The sequence below is a fragment of the Castor canadensis genome, chromosome 12 (genome assembly GCF_047511655.1).
Source record: "Castor canadensis chromosome 12, mCasCan1.hap1v2, whole genome shotgun sequence".
In the NCBI taxonomy this organism is placed as follows: Eukaryota; Metazoa; Chordata; class Mammalia; order Rodentia; family Castoridae; genus Castor; species Castor canadensis.
This window is the reverse complement of record NC_133397.1, coordinates 41,078,976-41,101,070: the sequence shown is the minus strand read 5'-3', so window position 1 is coordinate 41,101,070 and position 22,095 is coordinate 41,078,976. Positions and strand designations below refer to the sequence as shown.

The following is a 22,095-nucleotide window of genomic DNA, read 5'->3' as shown; positions in this document are numbered from 1 at the left end:
CATTTTGCTTTAGGTTTTTCTGTGACTGTGGTGCTGGAACACTGTCTAATCCTTGTACATTAGCTGGTGAGCCTACACATGATACAGACACACTATATGACTCTGCTCCGCCTATAGAATCTAATACATTGCAGCACAACTGAATTCCTTCCTAAAAGAAAACGTCCTGCCATTCTAACATCATAACTTAAAAAACATTTTTTTGAAAGAAGATTTAAAATATTTGCCCATGCTACAGGAAGAGACTGTATTAAAATGGATACACAAGGTCAGTTGACACTATGAAGCTCAAGCTACCAAAAAGAAAGTGGCAATATATTGACTCAGGATCTCAAAGCTGGGTGTTTTAGCATTACTGTGTAAAGACTTTTGAAGGGACAGAAGTGAAGAAAATAAGCTGCAATTTTGTACAGATACCAACTTCTGAAAAGCTGGTGTTTTTACAACTAGCATTGAATGCAGTCCAATTTGCAGTAGTAATCTTCAATAGACAAGCAGCTTTGTTGCTGCCTTTAATGGACATGGGTACCAATTGCTTTTGTAATATGGTAAAAATGTGAGCTAGCACTTCTGCGTTTCTTTCAATTTTTTTTTTAACATGTATTCAGATTGAGAAATATGATTTTAATGCTTTAATCTCATGTAGTTTGTTTTTAATTTCAAGCAAAATCTTATTGTACTTGAATGTGCCCTGTTTTGTTAGCACACCTAGACTTGCTGTAACTGTACTCATGTCCCAGTATGTACGTTCTTTCTATGAAAGAGAAAACACTAATCTTAAATTATATCCAGCAATGTTTCTGGTATCCTTTAAGAAAAGTTAAGACTATTATTTCCTTCCCTTCCCTGTGCAACATTCAGAATTGCCCCTAGAAAAAGTGAGTGTTTTAATGAGACTTCCTAGGAAGGGATGCACTGTAAAACAAAAGTATTCTTGTAACTCAGTTTTGTGAAAGGTAAAAACTACTATGTTTTAAAGTACACTTTAGAAAGTCTCTTCAAAACAGTCCTGTATTTGAACTCTGTTCATAGTTTTTTTTTGAACAGTTTAGACAAAACTGCGGAAATTAAAACAATTTCTTGCATTAAGCTGAGACCAGTATATATACAGCCCTATACAGTTTCATAGCTCCCCCTCCCCCATTTATGTGTATTGGTGACAGTGGGTATAAACAGCCTGAAAGTGTATGCATGTACCATAACATCTAGACTTAATATATTGTGGAGTATTCAATAACCATTATGTAGAAGGTAGGTAAGAATTAAAAGGGTTTAATTTCCTAGAAAGAAAATGGAAAAATGGTCATTTTTAAAAAATAAAGTTTATTAGATCATAATGTTGTCTGAATTTACCACCTTCGTCAAAAGTCAACTCCAACTTCCAATGTAGTTCTATAACTCCTTAATCAAAGTCAGCAACTTATGGACAGCTTCAGCATCTATAGTTGACCTTTCACTAGCCAGGCAAACTTCCCTTAAAATAAAAATAAAAATAATCGTCTTTTTTTTGGTACTATCTCAGGTACATTATCCCTCTTCCCTTACCATTAGAAAATTTAACAGATAGACAGATATATAAATTATATCCAAATATAGTTACCGAAATAGTCGTAGTGACTGATTCATCTTCTCAAATTCTCTTGCTTTTCTGTGTCCCTTCTGAATAACTTCCTCTGGAAGATTAGCAAGTCTTGCTGCATTAAAGCCATAGCTCTTAGGACAAGCTCCCTTAATGAATTTATAGAGGAAAGTAATCGTCTCCTGGCTGGGGTCTGCGCATTCATTTTCTACCATGCATGCCTTAAAGAAAGAAAAATATTTTAATAGCTATTACTTGCTAGCATTTAAAATGCCCACTTGACCCCCTCAAAAAGTGAACAATGTTTAAATAAACAATTTGCACATACCATATGTCCTAGGCGCACACAAACATTCTTAGAATAATCTTCTACTAAAGAATGGTAATGGGTAGAAAACAATGTACGACACTTTATGGTCTCTGCGAGTTCTTTAACAACTGCATTTGCTATTGCTGTCCCATCAAATGTTGCAGTACCTCTTCCTGTAAAAGTGAAATATGCATATACAGTGGGCCTTTTTTACCAAAAAGTTTAAAAAAATAATAACAATGCTAGAGGCAGTGGTGCTTCTCTATAATTCTGGCTACTCAAGAGGCCAATGTGGGAGTAACTTGAGTTCACGGCCAACCTTAGGATCAGAGAGCCGTTCAAGGATCTTAGCAAGCATGAGGCTATAAATTCAGTTCCCAGCTTAACCAAAGCGTTCTGGAAATAGGTCTGCTTAGCAGTCCTTGGGGAATGGAATTTAAGAAAGTAGTGCTGAAGTTCAGAAACTTCCCATTAGGAAGCTAGTAAGTATTCTCATAATCCCTACATTATAACCAGTACCTTTTATACTAAGTCTTTTCATGTCCTTCAAATAATCAGAGAAGTAGTTCTTTGTACTCATGTTCTTAAGACAGCCTTCAAGAAAAGTTTTGTCTTACCTAATTCATCCACAAGCACCAGAGAATGCGCTGTTGCGTGCCTAAGTATGCTGGCAGTTTCACTCAATTCAACAAAAAACGTACTTTCACCTAAACAAGAAAAGTCGTATTACAAATGTAAGATAATTTTAAGAATCACATTAACAGCAGATTCAGCTTTTACATCATTTGAATAGATGTACAAAAAGATGTAGTCTTAAACTGAAATTTTAACTACAAGTCATTTTTTTTTAATGTCTGAAGCATTGCACAATACCAGAAAAATCATACATCAAGTTTAAACACCCAAGAGGTAGATGTCTTTATTACTTCCAAGTGAACTGACAAAGCCTTAGGTGTGGAGGAAAAAGAACAACTCACCTGACATTATTCTATCTGAAGCACCAAGTCTAGTAAACACTCTATCAACTGGTGTGAGCCTACATGCTTCAGCAGGTATGTAACAACCCATCTGGGCCATTACAGCTAACAGACCAGTCTGTGAAGATAGGAGGAAAGGTATTTTATGATTGGAATAATAAAAAGAACCAATACATAATAACATTTCTCTTTAAGAATCCTTATAAAAGAGTCAGGCATTCTGAAAAAAAATCCACAATCTGTTTTCATACCCATTTGCCAAAATGAAGGGAAGTGAGGCTTAGTGAATCAAGATGGCTTTGACAGGCTGGGCACTGGTGGCTCATGGCTGTTAATACCAGCTACTTGGGAAGCTGAGGTTGGGAGGATCAAGGTTCAAGGCCAGCCCAAGCAAACAGTTTGAGACCCCATCCCAAAAATACAACCAGAGCAAAATGGACTGGTGTGGCTTAAGAGCAGACTGCCTACTTTGCAAGTACAAAGCCATGAGTTCAAACCCCAGTCCCACCAAGAAAAAAAAATTAAAAAAAGAAAACAATGCCTTTGACATCTGAACCTGTGTACTAACACATAACTCTAGTGAATTCTAACCCGGACTAGAACTGTCTAAAGAGTAGACATCAACTAGAAACACTTTCAAGATCTTAGAACCAATTCTGGACCGAGTGAATTTATTTCAGGGGATGCAATTTCTATATTTTGTCACATTCTCTCCAGATTTTTTATAAAGGCACCTATACTGCCCCTCTAGTTACCAAATTAGGTGAACAAAAGTATAATATGTACAGGAGAGCAATAGCAGTCAACAAACTAATTTCCTTTATAAGTTTTTCAAAATGTAAAAACTTATTTTTAGTTCTGTGGCTGGCCCAAGCAGCCCCTGGTATAAAGAAACAGAAGATAAACATCAAAAAGGTCATCGTGTCAGCCAGGTGCCAGTGGCTGTAATCCTAGCTACTCAGGAGGCAGAGATCAGGGGGATTGTGGTTCGAAGCCAGCTGGGGCAAATAATTCCAGAGACTCTATCTTGAAAAACCCTTCACAAAATAATAGACTGGTAGGGAGTGGCTCAACGTGAAAGCCCTGAGTTCCAAAAAAAAAGTTATCATGTCTTTCCCAAAAGTAGTTTCCCAAGAGTCAACTACAGTCATTTTATTATTTTATTTGCTTCCTTATCTGAGCAAGTCTTCCAGTCTTTTAGGAATCTTAAAAGGACCAAAAACAGGGTGGGGCAGTTAACAAGAATATATTCCTTGAGGAGTAACAATGGGCTCAGTGGTTACAGCATGTACCAAGGCCTGGGTTCAGTCCCTAGCATCAAAATTAAATGTACAAAACTCCATCTTTTTTTGTCTTTTTTTTTAAATAAACTTTTAATTAGGATATGTTCATTACGGGGGGGAGGGATCTGTAGTGACAATCCTAGTTAAGATTTGTACATTACCTACATTGTCCCCATCGTCTCTCCCCTTAACCCCCTCCCTTCATTCACTCTACATTTTTTCTCGTGAAAATACCTCCTCAAGTCAAAGAGCCTAAAACCTCCCCCTCACCCATTATCATAACTGCCCTTATCATTAAACTGTAAATGTTTGATGACATAAACATCAAAACATTTGCTTCCTAAAACAGTGACTAAATTTACTAACTTTGTGTTATTTGGAAAACAAATATCTTAGATAATATAATATGCCTAGTGTTATGAATTACACTTTCTTTTAGAAGGGGGTTGCCAGGGACTGAACCCGTATTAAGCACACAGTCCACCACTGAGCTGCTTAACACACACCCAGCCACAACTTTTTTTTTTTAGTTTGAACTCAAGGTTCATAGTTATAAAACCAAGCACTCTCAAACCACTGGCCCAACCCATTTTGTTTGGGTTATTTTGGAGATGAGAGTCTCTGAACTATTTGCCTAGGCTGGCCTTGAACCACAGTCTTCCCAATCTCAGTCTCCAAAGTAGCTAAGATTATAGGTGTGAGCCACTGTTGCTTTCCAATTAACAGAACATAAAGATAATTACCTGTCTTATGAGTGTGGACTTGCCCCCCATGTTCGGTCCAGTAACAAGTACACAAAAGGCTTTGCCATTTTCCTCTTCCTCACAGCCTATTAGAATGTCATTAGGAATAAAATCATCTCCAAAAAAAGTCTTCGTAATGCAGGGATGTCGTGATCCCTTAAGTTCTAAGAAGGGGAGAGTGTCTTCTGGTAGCAGAATTACTGGACGACACATAGGACCATCACCTCCTTGACTGTAGTTAGCCAGGCACAATAAGACATCTGTTAAAAAGAAGATACAAGTGAGGTTTCTTGATAAGTAAACTATCACAACCTCTACAAAGCACAAAGACCCAACTTCTATAAGTAGTCTTCCAAAATGTGTTTCACTCAATGGAGGTACTTCCTTTTGCCCTATACAGATACTTTTTCTAACTATTCTAGTTAGTAATATATTTTTTACTAACTGCATAATACACATAAAATGCTTTTGTTACTAAAAATAAGTTATCAGCCCAGGTGTTTCCAATGTCTTCATTATGGCACTTGGATGAAATGAAAAATTATGTTCAAGTTAGTCTCCAACACTTGCACCAGAAGATTGTCATGGGGAAGTTTAAAATACAGTGAAGAAATACATTTACCTCTTACTTCTTGGGGAAGCAGAATGTTCTGAGACTTCTCATACTGATACTAAAACAATCTTAGCAGCCAAATAAACTGACCAATTTCAAACACCCATACTAGGGAAGAATTTTTTTTTTAAACAACCCAATTACCAAATGCAGCACACTGAAACACAAGGACATTAATTCATTTCACCGGATAGCTGTATTCAGCTCAAAACAGGTTGTATTACAAATCTGGATATGGAGCTATAGGTGTAGTTCAGTGGTAGATTGCATGCTTGAAGCCCTAGATTCAATCCTAAGGCTTTGAAAAATAAGAAAAAATCTGGGCAAATGATAGTTACTATATTTAAATTTTTTTTGCTTAAAAATAAGGGCTGACAGAGTGGCTCAAGTGGTAGAGTGCCTGCCTAGCAAGTATGAGGCCCTGAGTTCAAGCACCAGTACCACCAAGAAAAAGTTAATTAAAAATAAATCAAAAGGCTCCAGGTATGTTGGCCGTGACATTTAAAAGAAATAATTTATGGAGTTCAAAGGATTACCAAATTCCTATATTCCTGGCTACTTGGGAGGGTGAGATCAGGACTGTAGTTCCAGGTCAGCCCAGGCAAAAGTTATCAAGACCCATCTCCAAAATAACCAAAACAAAAATGGACTAGAGATGTGGCTCAAGCGGTACAACACCTGCTTTGTAAGCATGAAGCCTTGAGTTTAAACCCATGACTAGGCCCAGTAGATCTCAACAATAATCCCAGCTACTTGGGAATCAGAGAGGAGAATTGAAATCCAAAACCAGTCAAAGCCAAAAGCCCAAGGCTCAAGACCCAATCTGAAAAATTAAAGCAGAAGTGTTTGGGGAGTGGAGGAGGGACCCTCAAATGGGAGTTCAAGGGTGAGGGCCCCGAGTTCAAACTTGTATCGCCCAAAACAAAAAGTGACACTTGACCTAGCACTACTAAAAAAATTTTTTCAAGAAATTTGATTGAAGAAGGGTGCCAGTGGCTCGCACCTTAATCCTAGCTACTCAGGAGGTAGAGATTAGGAGGATCACTGAAGCCAGCCCAAGGGGGAAAAAAAAAGTTTGCAAGACCCTATCGTAAAAAACCCTTTACAAAAATAGGGCTGGTGGGGTGGCTCAAGGTGAAGGACCTGAGTTCAAGCCCCAGTACTGCCAAAAAAAATAAATGTTTTTGATTGAGCCAGGCACCAGTGGCTCACGCCTGTAATCCTAGCTATCAGGAGGCAGAGATCAGGAAGACTGTGGTTTGAAATCAGCCAGGGGAAACAAAAACAAAAGAAATACGATTTAAAACAAAGCTTGTCTCACTCATAATTTACCAATCTTCTATTCAATTGTTCAACACTTCTGAAGAAATGTCAGAAGGCTAGTAATAATTAAATTACTTACTTAAATTACTGTGGGCAACCTAGTCATTTTGCCTAATAAAGAAGCCATGTATACATACATGCCAGTAAACACACCATCTCACTTACATTTAGGGATATTCAACTAGGACACAAAGCATTACTAATCAAACCCTGAGGAACAAGATTTTTCAGTCTTACCCAACACCGCAATGCACTCCACAGCAGACTGCCAGTCCTTGTAATTTTTATCAAAGTTATAGAACAGTCGCCGCATGCAGTCCTTCAATGACGTGTCTCTACGTTCTTCAGCATTCATCAGATTAGCCAACTTCTTCTCAATAGTTTTGGTCCAGTATCGCTTACAGCCCTTCTTGGTAGATTTCAACTCATATTCTTCTGGCAAATTACGGGTGGTGAAATTCTCTGGAATTTCCAACTGGTAACGATTCCTACCAATCCCCCAATAGACAATGGTCCTACAGCCAATTCGACTGCGCTGTTTCTCTAAGTACTCCAGGAGGCTCTGTTCATTTTCTCTTATGTCAGCAAGTGCTTGGTCATAATCAGAGTCAAATCCTGCTTTGGGAGTAATCAGTCCAGTCTTTCGAGCCTTTTCATGATCAAAGGCTGTATCCCATCGGTTCAGTTCTGTAGTCAAGTCAGGAAAGCGGCCTTCAGGATTTCTTGTCTGCAGAGTAACAACCTGTTTAAGGATTTTAGACTTAAAATCATCAACAACTTCTTCCAAAATCTCTGTAATTTTACACATTACTTTGAATCCTTCCAGAGCAGAAAGAAAATCAATTATTTTTTTTTTGCTGTATGTAGTTTCTTCATACATTATAGCCCTGCTATCTGGGTGATTCTGGTTCTTTAGAGGAGATCCAACATTATGAATTTTACTCAGCAGCCTCTCAAGATCTGGAAGCTTCTTAAGAAGGTCTGCGACTTCAGAGATTTTGTCAGGTACAGCCATGAGGTCTTCTATGGCATCTAGGCGATCATTTATCGCGAAAGGGCTACAGAGTGGAGCACAAAGCCATTGTTTCAGGAGCCGTTTACCAAAGGGAGTATGGCAAGTATCAATCCTTTCTAGCAGGGTTCCTTCAGTAGAACCATTTGTCCCATTCAGGAAAATCTCTAAATTATTTAAGGTCACTGCGTCTAGCACCATTCGTTGGTTGGCTTTAGTAAAGACAGCACCAGATCTTGTAGTACTGACAATGTCAGAATCCAAAGGAATATATTCTTCAAAATTAGCCATGGATAAAAGTTCCTGATCAATAAGGCATTTTTTGAGGTAGAAGACACAACCACCCAGAGCAGAGAGGGCCAATTCACTCTTCTCAGCTGGTGTCAACCCAATGGAATCAGATTCTGAGGTCATACCTTTAAGCACCTGGGGTAATACAACCCCATTGTCTTCATTTTGCTTTTCAGTAAAATATCGTTCTTCAAGGAGTGTTCTCAAAGTTTTAGTTGCATCCCAAAACTGGGAGCCTGGTATCAGACCTTCCTGAAGAGAAGATGATAATGAGCCCTTCAGAATTGTCTTAGTTTCTGTTGAGAGATTTCCTTTCTCAAACAAGACTTGCACTGGAGGATAGTGTGCCACTAGAGTTCTAAATCTGGAACAATGACGATCATCTGAAAACTGACCGATGAAAAACTTTCCTAGTGACGTATCAACAAAGCACACACCATATACACGAGTGTGGCCAGAAGAATCTATCTCTTTTTCTTTGAGGCTAAGAAGATACTTACTGTAGTTCTCAGAGGGGTCACCTTCCAGCACACTGTAGGTCTGTGTACCTTTGGTAATGATCCTACATATCTCCCTCCTCACCACCCTATCAAACTTAGATATGTGTGCCATCTTCCGGCATCGTGCCTCCATCATTTCTGGAGTTTCAGTCTGTTCCACTCGTGCTACTTTATAGCCCTTTTGCACCAGGGAATCTGAGTATCGGCCAAAAGCAATTTCAGGAAAACCAGAATGGGCCCAGTTACCTTTCATGAATATTAGACCCAGTTCATTGACTCCAATAACAGCATCCATGTGGTACAGTTCATAAAATTTCCCCACCTTATAAAAGATGACAAGATCAAAATTTTGAGATTTAATCTGCCACCACTTCCTCATCCCAGGAGTACAGGAATTAAGGAAATCTTCAGGTACACAGAGTGTAGATGCATCAAAATCAGGGTGATCAGGCCGCCTCCTGTGCTCATCTCTTCTCTTTTCCTTCTTAAGCCATTCTAAAGTTTCATGATACCAGACAGTGGGGCGACTACTGTCATCACCTCCTCCACTAACGTGGGCTTGGGATTCAGAATTTTGAGGGGCAGAGAAAGCACTCAATGTATTCTTGGTTTCTGACAAAATGCCAGTTGCTCGTTTGGTAGTTGAGGGTGTTTCCTTCTTCGAGTTTTTCTTTATAAATGAACAACTTCCAGGCACCATTCTCTTCCGCTTTGGAGCAACTTTAACAGGACTGCCCAGGCCTTCACTCTCACTATCCCCCACTCCACTGCTCATTTCATCACTGCTTCCCTCCTCCTTCGCATCTGGCTTGAATTCCACATCAGAACCACCAATGTCACTCTCAGAGTCCGATATGACCCTTCGTTTTTTTACTTTGCGGGTACTCCGCCTAGATCCTTGCATCTTAGGCCGAACTTCCTCTTCACTTTCAATTTCATTATCTTCTTCACTCCTATCTGACACATAAGTTGCACCTACCTGCCAGACAAGGAAACAGTGTATGAAAACAAAACATAGGGCTGGGACCCATACAAGAGGCCCTGGATTCAGTCCTTACTTAGCACTATGAAAAAATAAAACCTCAATTTAAATCCTAGTACCACTAAATGGGGGGAGGGAGGGAGGGAAGAAGGAAGGAAATATTGATTTGAAAAACTACAACACTGCTGTGGTCTCCAAAACAAGTTTTCTTTTTCAAAGACCATCAGTTTCTTTTTCACCTAACTTTAAAACAACTGTCGTGGCTGGGCCTGGTGGTACATTTCTGTAATTTCATCACTTAGGAGGCTGAGGCAGGAGGATTGTGAATTTGAAGCCAGCCTGAGCTACAGACTCTCTTTTAAAGGGGAGAGGGTAAACTGTTGAGCTATAATCTAACTTAACCTCTGATCTATGGAAGAACAGAAACGTACAAGTGCACATGGGTATTCACAATAAAGTTATATATACACACAAGATTCTATCACTTCAGTATATCTCCCTGCCACACATATTCCCACCATTTTTCCCCATCACCCTCTTTTAACAGAAATAACAAAATGCAATACCCTACCTCAGTCTCTTCCTCCTCTTCTGGCTCTGAGGGCTCATCACACACTGCCAATTCAAGCCTCTTAATCTTGTCTTTATTTAAAGCTTCATCTGCACGTTGCATTGCTCTTAGTATTTCAGACTTTGAACTATAAAAATGACCTCCCTTTTGGGCTTCCTTTGATTTTGAACCTAGAAATGTGTACAAAAGAAATGGACAGTTGACTCAGTTTATAACTGCAAATGCCCTTACAAACTAGAATGACAAGTATAATACCTAATGCCCCATTGTTTTTTATCCATACAGATACATCACTAAAGCCCTTAGAAGGAATTTTCAGGAAAAAACTACCAATGAAACTGGAATCACCACTTTTACTTCTAGAAGTTGCCATAACTGTTGAGTCATCCAGGACAATTTAAGAGTCTCTCTCCTACTAATGAATTGGGACTATGGCCCTAAACTGATGTACATACCTCAAGTAAAGCAGTTACAAATGTGGTTTGGGGAGCCCTTCTGAAGTTTCATCCCAAAAGCAGTTAGATTAGTTACATTTAAATAAGTGCATAACCAAACCAACTTACTATTGGTAAGGGGACTACCATTTGGAAAGGGTAACCCAGTTCAGACTCTAAATGTATTTTTTTTTTAATTTTTTTTCTTCTTCAAAATAATAGCATCAAAATTCAACTTTAAACTTCTTTGCTTTAAAACTTTTTTCTTCATAGTTATCTCACTTAAAATTCATTTCAAGGGGCTGGGAGTGTAGTTCAGTGTATTTGCCTAGCATGTGAAGCCCTGGTTCAATGTCTACCACTAAAAAAATAAATTCATTTCATTAACATGACACTTTTATCCACTGAGCAAAAACTTAGGTACTGATGCCCACAAACCTAATGGTACAAATTGTTTAGTTCTTTGCCAAGAGACATAACTAGAAATAAATGTCCTGCTCTGTTCTGCCCAAATATTAAACCATAATTGTAAAAGAAATCTGTATTTGTCTAATCCAAAAACATTATACTTCCTTCTTTCTGTGCATGAAAACTTGAACAGGACAACCAAAATTTCATTGGAACCCACCACTTTCATGTGACATCTTAAGATAAATTGAAGCTACAATTTCCCATTTCTCTAAAGAGCTGTAGCAAAAGCTACAAAATGGAACAAGCAAAATCAATTGGAGTATGTCTCCCAAGAACTTTTCCCAAGTGCCTTTTGTTAGCTGCACTCACACCACCCTGCACTGTTCCCATGAACACTTGTCTACAAGAGATCTATTTTCTTTTCCACCTGTGCCTCTTGGCTGTTTTATTAACTTGCCTATGTTGCAATAACTGGTATTTTTTTCCTTTATAAAACTAGGTGCTGGGAATCAACCCCAGGGCCTTGTGCGTGCTAGGTAAGTGCTCTAACTACCAAGCTACAAACACCCCTAGCCCAAGAATTAGGAATTTTAAAGATCAAAGAGCAGTATATGCACAGAGATAATTTTGTAAAATAATGACAACATAAATGTTAAAATTTTCTTTAAGTTATTTTGCCCAATCTTTTTCAGTATCTCAATATTGGTCCTAGAGAAACCCTCATTTATTCAATGAGGTAAAAATGAAAGCTCATTTCACACATATGTAACAGTTATCAGAAAATAATTTACTTTTGTTGACCAAGAGTATACACCAAATTAGTAGAGAAGATAAGCAAAAGTCCTGATTTCTTTCCATTCTGTATATCAGGGTTCCATTTAGTCATAGTTTTTTCTTCAGTGCACTCCACACCTTTTGCAAGAGGGACACACACACCATAAAGTATGATTCCCAGAGTTCTAGGAAACTGATACTTGTTCTAATTCTACAACATGGACCTCAACAACGTGCCTGGCCTGTCTGAGGACAAAGGATGGCTTGTCCACAACCCTCCTGTGCAGTGAAATGTATCTTGCAATCACACTGGCATGGGCTGTATATAATTCAAGAAACTAGGGCTGCACCTAGGCCAAGTGAGGGTAAACATGCAAGACTGCTGCTATCTGTGATAAATAAAGCTGGGTTTAGGAAAAGAAAGCTATAGTTCCAGAATTCCAGTGTAAAACACAACTCAAATATGTGCTAATGGGTGACAATTTGAGCCCACATAGTATGCATCCTGCTTGCATTACCTATTTTTGAAGACAAGATGGGGACAGTATAATTTACCTTTCTCTTGTCTGAATGTTGTAGTTTGGTTATTAATTCCAATCATGAAATAAATTTTTCTTTAATGGCTTTAACTGCTATGTTATTCAAAGGACCAAAAATACACATTCCACCCCAGAGAACAAACTTGCTACAGACCAACTACATCTCATCCCTTTACCATGCCAGAACTCTCAACTATCACTCTTGCAATCTACAAGGGAGAAAATACACTTAATTTCATCATATTCTCATATTCTGTCATATTCAATCTCCCCCTTTCTCCTCCCTCCCTCTTTCATACATACACACACACTCCTAAGTGACTTTTACCCATCTCTCTTACCTGTATATGGTTTTAACAGCCTTTTGCTAACCCAGCCCCTTGTTGGGCTGTCATCAAAAAACTGTACATGGACACGGACTGATTTCCCTTTCTCCCGGATGAATGTTCCATCAAAGGGGTGATTGTAAACCAGGCAAGGCCACCAAGGGTAACCTTCCATCTTGGCCCAAACCAAATCACCTGGTGAGAAGTCACAAGAACTGTTGCCAAAAGGAAATACATAACTTGGTTAATAGTTTGCTAAGGCAATTACCTACAAATAAACAACTTCAAGGAAGTTATAAAACTCCTTTGAAGTCCTCTGACATTAATATTTCAAGCATAGAAATTCCATAGTTAATGTTTTTGTTTTAAATCAGATGTTGAAGTAACTTTTAAAACATAAGCTAGTATCATAGTGCTTATGTAATTATTAAGACAAACACAAATATAAAAACCCTGATATTAAGGTAAGAAATTTTCTCAGACTCAAAGTTTTAAATGCAATGGCAGAAGTATGCTCTTGGCAAGAAACAGAAATAGCACTGGAGAGGTAGTGAAAGGAGGATAGCAATTGAGAGCAAAATTAGCCAGACCTTATCTGGGCAGCGCATATGGTACAAAAAAAAAAAAAAAAAAAAAATCACCTCTACCTGCTCAATTCTAGCCTCTACCAGAGCTGGGTTTCCTCCTGACTAACCTACCCATTAAGAAAAAGCCCTGCATCAGTGTATGTAATACAATGTCTCACTCTTATCAAGTAGGCTTCGCCTTCACTGGCCATTTTGCCACTTTAACCACAAAGTCTATCACACATATTAACCTGAAAATAATCTTCTTTGTAAATTTATTTTGTAAGTTTAGAAAAGAATGTTTTCCCTAAGCTGTACTCTCTCTGCTAAATAAAGGAGAGAAATAAATTTTGTGTACATAAAGGAACTATCCATTCTCAGTCTGAAATCTGCCAGTAACTTTTGAAAGAATGGCCAAACAGGAGAGTACTTCCCATCTGTCTGTTGGGTCAAGACAGGTTTTTCTGAAGGGAGGATAGGGATAACCACTAGGTCAAGCCTGAATGCCCTATTAATAGCAACTAAATTCCTTAAGAGATAGAGACTCAGTTGGGCACAGGGTGGCTCACACCTGCAATCCTAGCTACGTAAGGGAGCTGAGATCTGGAGGATCCAGGTTCCAAGATCAGCAAAATGAGCTGGAGGCATAGCCTAAGTAGTAGAGGGCCTGCTTTGCAAGCACAAAGCTCTGTGAACAAACCAGTCTCACCAGAGAGAGGGGGAGGGTGGGAGGGAGATGGAGATTCCGCTAAAGTTTTAGAGTCTTCATAGTGAGGCTTTAACCTGATCACTGGCTAATTTGACAAGTCTTTCTTTCCTTGTGTACTGAAATTATTATAGACCTGAAGGTGCTTCCTTAGCACAGTATGCAATTGGTCTCATGAAGACCTCTAGATGAGTTGAGACTCATTGAAGATGAGTAGGTCTAAGAGTATTTCTCTTGCCTGTGTGAACTTAGTTATAGAGGATTGAGGACTAAAGAACTCAGGTAGACATCAGCTACTTAATTATATACATGTCTTCAAGAACAGAGTTAGTGTAGATGATGCACACTTTGGGTCTATGGACACAGCTTAGTGGCAAATCACTGATCACTTTCCTAGTATATGCAAGGCCCTGGCACATCCCCAGCACAAAAATAAAAATTTTACTGCATGTTTCTGGTTATTATGTTTTTTTTGCTGTATTGCCCAGGATGGTTTGAACTCAGAAGTTTGAACTTCTGGGCTCAAGGGATCTTCCTACCTTGCCCCCCAAGAAACTGGGACTATAGGCTCCCACCACCACACCCAGCATACATCATGATGGTGTATTTTAAATTCACAGAAACAATGCCCCAAGCCCAAAGGAATTCTATATTGCCTGTTATGAGGCAACAAAAGTTGCAAAATGTCAGGTGTCCTATAGAAATTAAAAATACTTAAGTAAAACTGTGAGACAATCAAGCACTGTTAGCTCACATCTATAATCCATAGCTACTCCTGAGGCAGAGATCAGGAGGTTCAAGGTTCAAGTCCAGCCTGGACAAATAGTTCAAGAGACCCTATCTCAAACAATACCCTACACAAGACAGGGCTGGTGGACTGGCTCACATGGTAGAGCGCCTGCCTAGTAAGCATAAAGAACTGAGCTCAAACTCCAGTACTGCCAAAAAAATTAAAAGTGAGATAGCTGGGAGGTGTGGCTCAGCCAAAAGAAAAAAAAAAAAAAAAAGTCACAACTGGGAGGTGTGGTTGAAGTGTTAAAGGGCTTACTTACCAAGCCCCAGGCCCTTAGTTCAAGCCCCAGTACTGCCCAACCTCCCCCAAAAAATAAGAGTAACTCAAGATTCTGAAAAATGTGGATGGGGACTCATTTTTTTAAACTTACATGTATAAAATACAATAGTGCTATTTTACACATAAATAAGTTAATCATAACTTAAGTCTTTTAAGAGAGCTGTCACTTTGTACAAATTATTGCAAATGTTTGAAGTCTCAAGTGTCTCAAAAATAACTTAAAAAAGAAGTATTTCCTTTCTCCAAGGACCCAATTTTTATTTTGTTTGTTTATTTATTTATTTAGCAGTACTAGGGCTTGAACTCAGGGCCTACACCTTGAGCCACTCCCTTTTTTGTGTGTTAGGTAGTTTCAAGATAGGGTCTCTGGAACTATTTGTTCAGACTGACTTCAAACCATGATCCTCCTGGTCTCTGCCTCCTGAGTAGCTAGAATTATAGGCATGAGCCACCAGCACTCATATGGAAGTGCCCAGTTTTTAAAAATGAACACAGGCACCCAATGGATGACATGCCTGTCATCCCAGGTAAAGTGACAGGCATAAGTAGAATGAGAGGGAGAGGGAAGGGAAGGAGTGCACAAACAGGACTAGGAGACATACCCAAGGACGGGTTAGACTCTATTTTAAAAATTACTAAAGCAAAAAAAGGGCTGGGAGCTTGGCTCAAGTGTTAGTGCAAGCAGAAGGCCCTGAGTTCAAACTGCTATGGCCAAAACCAAAAGGGCAGAGGATGCAGTTCAAGTGGTAGAGCACTTGCCAAGCATGTATGAGGCCCTGGGTTCAATCCCAACTACCACAGAAAAGAAAAAGATGGACTTTAATTCAACATTACAACCACTAACTTCTCTTAATTAAAAGATTTAAACTGAGCGAAAGGACAATACAGAATGGAAGATATTTCCATCACAGTAGCTGAAAGAACTGGACAAAAACCAGGCCAAAGACTTAAGCACTTCAGTACAAAAGGAAATCTTAAATGACAAAAACTGAAAGATGCTCAACATTTTAAACTTTCAACACTCTCAGATTGAGTTCAAATGTCTCTGTAGCCCTTCAGCCTGGATTGCTACTTACCTTCTCCAAACCTGGCATGCCCTCCTCTTTTCATTCCAGATTTTTTTCTAGGACCAGTTTCCCACCCACACCCCAAAGATTAACTAACCTATTGGTCCTTATGGTTTCATACAAAGCTGAGAGCCTCGCCTGACTCATGCATGCCCTCCCCTTCCTCCAAAGCACAAAGGAGCTCATACATTCTACTGGTGCTCTAGATATGCCTCCTTGCTTGTCCTATTCAATGTTTTATGCAGGATCCACAATGCCTTATACTGTGCTCAGCACAGTGGGTACATGAACATTTGGTAAATGAAGGACAAATCCTTTTTTTTTTCTCTTTGTAGTACTGGGGTTTGAAGTAGGCCCTTCACCTTGAGCAACTCCACCAGTCCTTTTTTTTGTAAAGGGTTTTTTCGAGATAGGATCTCGTGAACTATTTGCCCCAGATGGCTTCGAACCGCGATTCTCCTGCTCTCTGCCTCCTGAGTGGCTAGGATTACAGGCGTGAGCCACCAACGCCCGGCTGAAGGGCAAATCTTAAAAAAAAAAAAAAAAAAACCTGGGTTGGTGGAAAGGTTCAAGTGGTAGAGTGCCTACCTAGTAAGAGTGGGGCCCTAAGTTCAAACCCCAGTACAGCAAAAAAAATAAAAACTTTTAAAAACCTACTATTCAAATGCCCATCTTTATTGAATACCGCAGAATCTGTCTCCATAGTGCAAGCAACCTTGAACTCAGGCCTCAGCAAACAAAAGCATATGCTATTAGTACGTACGTAAAGGACTGGCTGGGGATGTAGCTCAGAAGTACAGTGCTTGTCTAACATTCCTAAGACCTGAGTTGATCCCCAGCCACACGCACCACCGAGAGAAACGAACATGATGTATAAATATAAAAGTATTACTTAGAGTAAATGTATCCCTTTAAAGGCCACAAAAATCAATTCATACTGAAGTAAACTTAATTCATGTTATTCCGGATGCAGGCTGTTTCCCACAGAGTCTACTGATTTATCTCTTGCAATACTGGGATCGAACCTGGCCAGGGGCTTTCACACTGCACAAACACTCCGCTACTGAGCTCTTTCTCCACCCTGGGTTATCCTCTTTTAAATGGCTGTTCTGGGTGTATCTCAATTGGTTCGCAGCGCTTGTCTAGCACGGCGAGGCCATAACTGGGTTCCATGTACTTCAACCCCCTCACCCCCGCCAAAAAAATTAGAGGGTAACCTTATGGTTACACTCTGAAAAATCTGGGGATTCCTGTACAACACTTTAAACAGAAGACAACTGAAATCGATACTAAGAGCCACTAGCTAGCTCTCTGGTCTTATTTTAATGAGCCTATTTCTTCATTTCAAATGGCTGCCATTACAGTTTATTTCTAACAGTTAAAAGCGAGCTTTTTAAAATGTCTACCGCTGCCCAGATAAAAGGCCAGTCGAGCAAAGCAGCAGCTCCAAACTACCCAGTAAGCGCGAAAAACACCTCCAGGCAGGCTTCCCCACAGCTGCGTCCACACAACTTTGCCCAGGGCAGAAACAAGGTCTTTCAAAGGCCCACCAACTTCCGAAAAAAATATGGTGCCTCACCCGCAGGTGGAGTCGTGCACAAAAACTACAGTATTCCAAAAAGTAACATGGTATTCATTCGACATGAACTTGCACGTGTGCCAAAATACAGCTTTTCCTGCCATTTTCATTTGTCTGGGCGCACAAGCCTTCTAAAAGCGGGAGGACCCAGCCAGATCCCAGCACTTTCCGTGCTCCCTGCCCCGCCCTCGTAACCTCATTGTCCAATCAGGCCCCTCGCCCGCAGCGGGGCCCGCCCCCGGCGCGCCACTGGAGGCTTAGTCCCTGCTTCCAGCTCCCACCCCCAACCCGGCCCCCCAAGCCTCTCGCCCAGGCCCGCGGCGCAGCGGCTTGCTGAGCCTCTAGCATCTCTTGAAACCCCAAATCTCGCTTTGGACGAGAAAACTTCTCGCACCCCAAACGCCGTTCCCCTCAATCTCGCATTTGCGGGCGTCCCGCCTCCCCTCCCCCGCGCAGTACACTAGGCGGGCAAAGCGCCTCTTTCCTGCCCCACCCCCGAGCTCCCACCTCCCGCGTCTCCTCCCTACCCGGGGCTTCGAGCACCTTCCCTTCCTCCCCCAAATCTCCTCCTGGCGGACCGTGTCTTCGCTTTCTCCAAAGCGCCTTAACTCTGTGCGCCTCCTCCCCACCAGCCCTTCCCCCTGCAGAGTATTATTTCCTACCCGGTTCACAAGTACTCCGAACTCAACGCCTGCACTCTGCCGACCCCACCGTGAACCTCACCGCCCCCGAGCCTAGCGCCCGGCCACGCACCCCCAATCCCCGCGGCGAGCCTCCCTTGCTCGGCTCTGCACCCCGCCGCCTGGCCCCGCCTCTGTCCCACCCCCGCCCCGCTACCTGGCAGGGACTGCAGGCGCGGCCGACCTCCGCAGCCCTCCGTTCAGGTTCTTCGCCTCTTGGGGCGACGTGGAGACCGCCAAGGGCCCGGACTCAGGCCCAGCCTCGCTCCAGGCCGCATCCCCGGCGGGGGAAGGGGAGGCCCTGGCGGCAGTGGCGGGGCCGCCGCCTTCGCGTGAGGCCCTGGCTGGGGCCTTCTTGGCATTATTCAACGCCGGAGACTTAGGGAAGAAGCTGTACAGAGTGCTCTGTCGCGACATTGCGATGGTCGGCGAACCCAACCGTTTGGTCGGGCCGAGCGCCTACAGGCACCGCATCCACCGCGCGGCTCCTGCTGGCGGGAAACCTGGCGGGGAGGGGGAGGGAGGAGGCGCGACCCACAGGCCCCAGCGGCCAATCAGCAGGCGTCTCGGCCGCGCCAGGCCCTGCCTCCCCCGGCGCGCGGCGACGTGGGGAGAGGAGGGGTCGATGCGGTGGCGCGCGTTTCCAAGGCGTGTGAGGGGAGGGGCGGGAGACCGCGGCGGCCCCGCTCTCAGTTCGCGGGCCGGCGGGGGGAACTGTAGAGGTGGAAGTCAGCTGCGGCTGCGGCAGCGGCCTCGGAAAGCCCTCCTCTGGAACGGAAGCGGGCGAGCGCGCGGGGAGTGATGGGGGCTGGTCGGAGGGGAGGGTCGGGGAGGGAGCTGCGGGAGCGCGCACCGCCTGGGAAGGCCCGCCCGGCCCTGTGTGCGGGCGGCCAACCAAAGCGCGGTTGGAACGTTTTCGCTAAGCCGGGGCAAAAGAAACCAGAGTTTAGTCAGCTGTGTCCGTTACCTCTCTTTATGTTGTGGTCTCACGGAGTTGCACATAGTAGCACTTACGAATGCCACATAAATAAATGCCAAGTGCGCGAACCTGTTAAAGACAACTTTCCTTTGCTAACTACTGACCGACCCAAGCATTTTATGTATATTAAGGTAAACCTCACAACTTATGATGTAGATCCTTAAAGATCCCCAGATGTGTCTAAAACGCAGGATTTTTCACATTTTAGATCCTGTGAGAGTGAGAAAAGTTCCTATTCAAGAAAGAAGTGGACAGATTGGCAAGTCTTTGGCCCCTTATTCCAAATTGCAAATAAGCATAGATACCAGCCCCACCCAGCACTTGGGTAAAAAGCTATGTAAGATTTGCTCTGTGTACAGGGAGACTGTTCTGCATCATGGTTCTTTACTAAACACGTAATCAACCTTGTTTCAGATATATTTGAGAGATGGTCTCTTCCACCCGAGTAATATGTGATACACCAGACAGTACTGAAGGGCGAACTGCAGGAGGTCCATGTGTTCCCAAAAGGTGATAATTAGCCAGGGAGACACTTCTTCCCAGGAAACATCACTTTGCACCAGAGAAACACCTCCGCCCTCGGGTAATTTAAAAAAAAAAAAAAAAAGGCTTCAAAACCCAATTTCCCACCTGACCCACGGGACCACCGTTTTCCAGTCCTGCTGCATGCCCCCATGCAGCCTTTTTTTTTTTTTTCTTTTCTCTGCAAATAAAATCTTTCTGACCTTTGCTGCTTGAGTCCGCCTTTTCTTTCTAGCTAAGAGCAGACCAAAACCCCTCAACACCCGAAAATTCCTGCATATCATCTGCGTATCAGTACCACACACAGCCTGAAATCCATCTGCAGCAAAATTTATTCCACCAAGTGGGATACAGAGTATAAACGCCTCACAACAGCTCAAAACGTGGTACTAGAAGAATTTAAAAAACTGTTGGTTTTCAGAATTTAAGGTAAGAGATCATTAACATATTTATGATGCCTCCATTTTATGAATGCAGAAACTAAGGCACAGGTGATATAACTGGGGACTTGCCTTTGGCCTCACTCCTATAAAAATGGAATGATGGCTTGACAGTGGGGAATTGAGGGCTAAGTTACTTACTTAGCTAACTCCATTTTGTTTCTGACTCCATCTTGTTTCATTTCCTTCTTGGGAGATGGCCTCGCTGTCCTCAGATTTATTTGGGGAACTTTACTTTCCGCTTTGGGTAAGCATCTGTTGCTTTTTCCACTATTTGATGAAGCAGACCTAGAAATAAGCCTGGGGATTTACAGGCCTTTAGACTGGCACCCTTAAATAAGTCCTTTCTAACAGTGCACATTGCACCTCGCTCTTTTCTCATTTCTTTGTTATTTTGTAAACGGGAGGGGGGGGGCCCTTAAAAGCTGCTTTTGCTGAGAAACACTGATGACTGTGATGCTTCCTTTCCATAGAAATGTAAGGAATAAATGGACAGTGGAAAATGTAACCAGGACTACAAAAGGAAAAAAGTTTTGGTGTAGCCAGTTTACATGCTGGCCAGTTTACTTATTAATTAAACTGACATCTTTCCCCTCTTTGTCTACATGCTGGAGAGCCAAGGTTAACTCCCTTTACTGTTCAATTACACCAGGCAGTCTTCTACTGCTTATCTCTCTCTGACCACCAGAGCAGTAAACCTGCCAGCAAGATATACAACTTCAGAGAAGTGGCACCGGACACCTGGAGAATCAAGGTCAGCGCGGCCATGGTGAACATGGATCTGGTCACACAGTCACGCTGAGCGCCTGCACTACCCTTTAAAAGAAGGACATTTCAGAAGGGGGACAACAGTGCTTTGAGAGGCTGACTCTCCCTGTCCTCCTCTTCATCTGACCAATAAAAAAACCTTACTTCCTTTTCCTCAAAACCCTTCTCTCATTTGTAAATTGTGAATTGGCATTGAGGCCAGGGGACCAGTTTTCCGGTAACAGTTTAAGCTCTTTGGGGCTATTCTGGGCTTAGGCCGTTTGTTTTGACAAGGGAATTTGAAATTCAGGAGAAAATGTGATACCAAATAGGGAGACAGATACAAAGTACATAGAGGAACCAGGGTGCTTCAGAGAGCTCTATTGTAATTTGTGTAACAATGAGTAATACTAAGTCAGCATTGTCTGGAAGCTCCCTAGGGAAAATTCTAGATGGCCGCTCTACTTACAGCTCTGAACATATGACTTAGAAAAAGATTGTTCATAACTGAATGTGCATTCTGATGTGATGCCACCACTGTTTTTCTAGAAGTAATTAGCTAGAGTATCTTTAGCTGCAAAAACCGTTTTGACTCATGGGATTTTTTCTGGTGAATTCACCTTTTAGTTCTGTTGTTTAAATTAATGTATGTGAGGCAGAAAAGCAGAGAGAATAAGGAAAAGTGGGAAATAGCCTAAGGAAACGTCACTCTATATAGGCTTAAGCTTGCATGAATATTCTGAGCACAATTAAAGATTACAAAAAGATTACACCAGAGGCTCACGCCCACAAGTCCAAGCAAATAGTTCACAAGACCCTATTTCAAAAAAACCCATCAGAAAAAAAGGGCTGGTAGAGTGGACCAAGGTGTAGGCCCTGAGTTCAAACCCCAGTACTGCCAAAAAAAAAAAAAAAAAAGTGAACTGCAAGCCAGCCCAGGCGCCAGTGGCTCACACCTGTAATCCTAACTACTTGAGAGGCTGAGTTCAGGAGAACTGCAGTTTGAGGCCAATTTTGGCAAATATTTCGTGAGACCCTCTCTCCAGAATAACCACAGCAATATGAAAAT

The 22,095-nt window shown here is 41.8% G+C and overlaps 2 protein-coding genes across 4 annotated transcripts in view; one reads left to right on the top strand and one right to left on the bottom strand.

Moving 5' to 3' along the window:
• Fbxo11 (F-box protein 11) overlaps positions 1 to 1,337 on the top strand; it is an 83,670-nt gene extending 82,333 nt beyond the window's left edge. For all 3 annotated transcript variants that reach the window (XM_020171703.2, XM_020171704.2, XM_074049637.1), the window contains one exon: positions 14 to 1,337. In XM_020171703.2, coding sequence (XP_020027292.1) covers positions 14 to 143 — 130 coding nt within the window. In that variant the 3' untranslated portion in view covers positions 144 to 1,337. The remainder of the gene's footprint in view (positions 1 to 13) is intronic.
• Positions 1,304 to 18,861, bottom strand: Msh6 (mutS homolog 6). The gene is made up of 10 exons (XM_020171702.2): positions 18,496 to 18,861; positions 12,684 to 12,883; positions 10,185 to 10,354; positions 7,066 to 9,610; positions 4,893 to 5,152; positions 2,867 to 2,984; positions 2,507 to 2,596; positions 1,908 to 2,062; positions 1,601 to 1,800; positions 1,304 to 1,474 (listed from the first exon to the last, which is right to left on the bottom strand). The coding sequence occupies exons 1-10, from the start codon at positions 18,753 to 18,755 to the stop codon at positions 1,393 to 1,395; spliced, it is 4,080 nt and encodes a 1,359-aa protein (XP_020027291.1). The 5' UTR covers positions 18,756 to 18,861; the 3' UTR covers positions 1,304 to 1,392.
• Positions 18,862 to 22,095: the final 3,234 nt, after the last annotated feature.

Coding starts and splice junctions, on each gene's coding strand:
- Msh6 (XM_020171702.2), bottom strand. CDS start 18,755: ATGTCGCGACAGAGCACTCTGTACAGCTTCTTCCCTAAGTCTCCGGCG. Junction 2,985..4,892: donor AGTCCACACTCATAAGACAG/GTAATTATCTTT, acceptor CTATCTTCACAG/ACTGGTCTGTTAGCTGTAAT. Junction 1,475..1,600: donor CAGTCACTACGACTATTTCG/GTAACTATATTT, acceptor TTTTATTTTAAG/GGAAGTTTGCCTGGCTAGTG.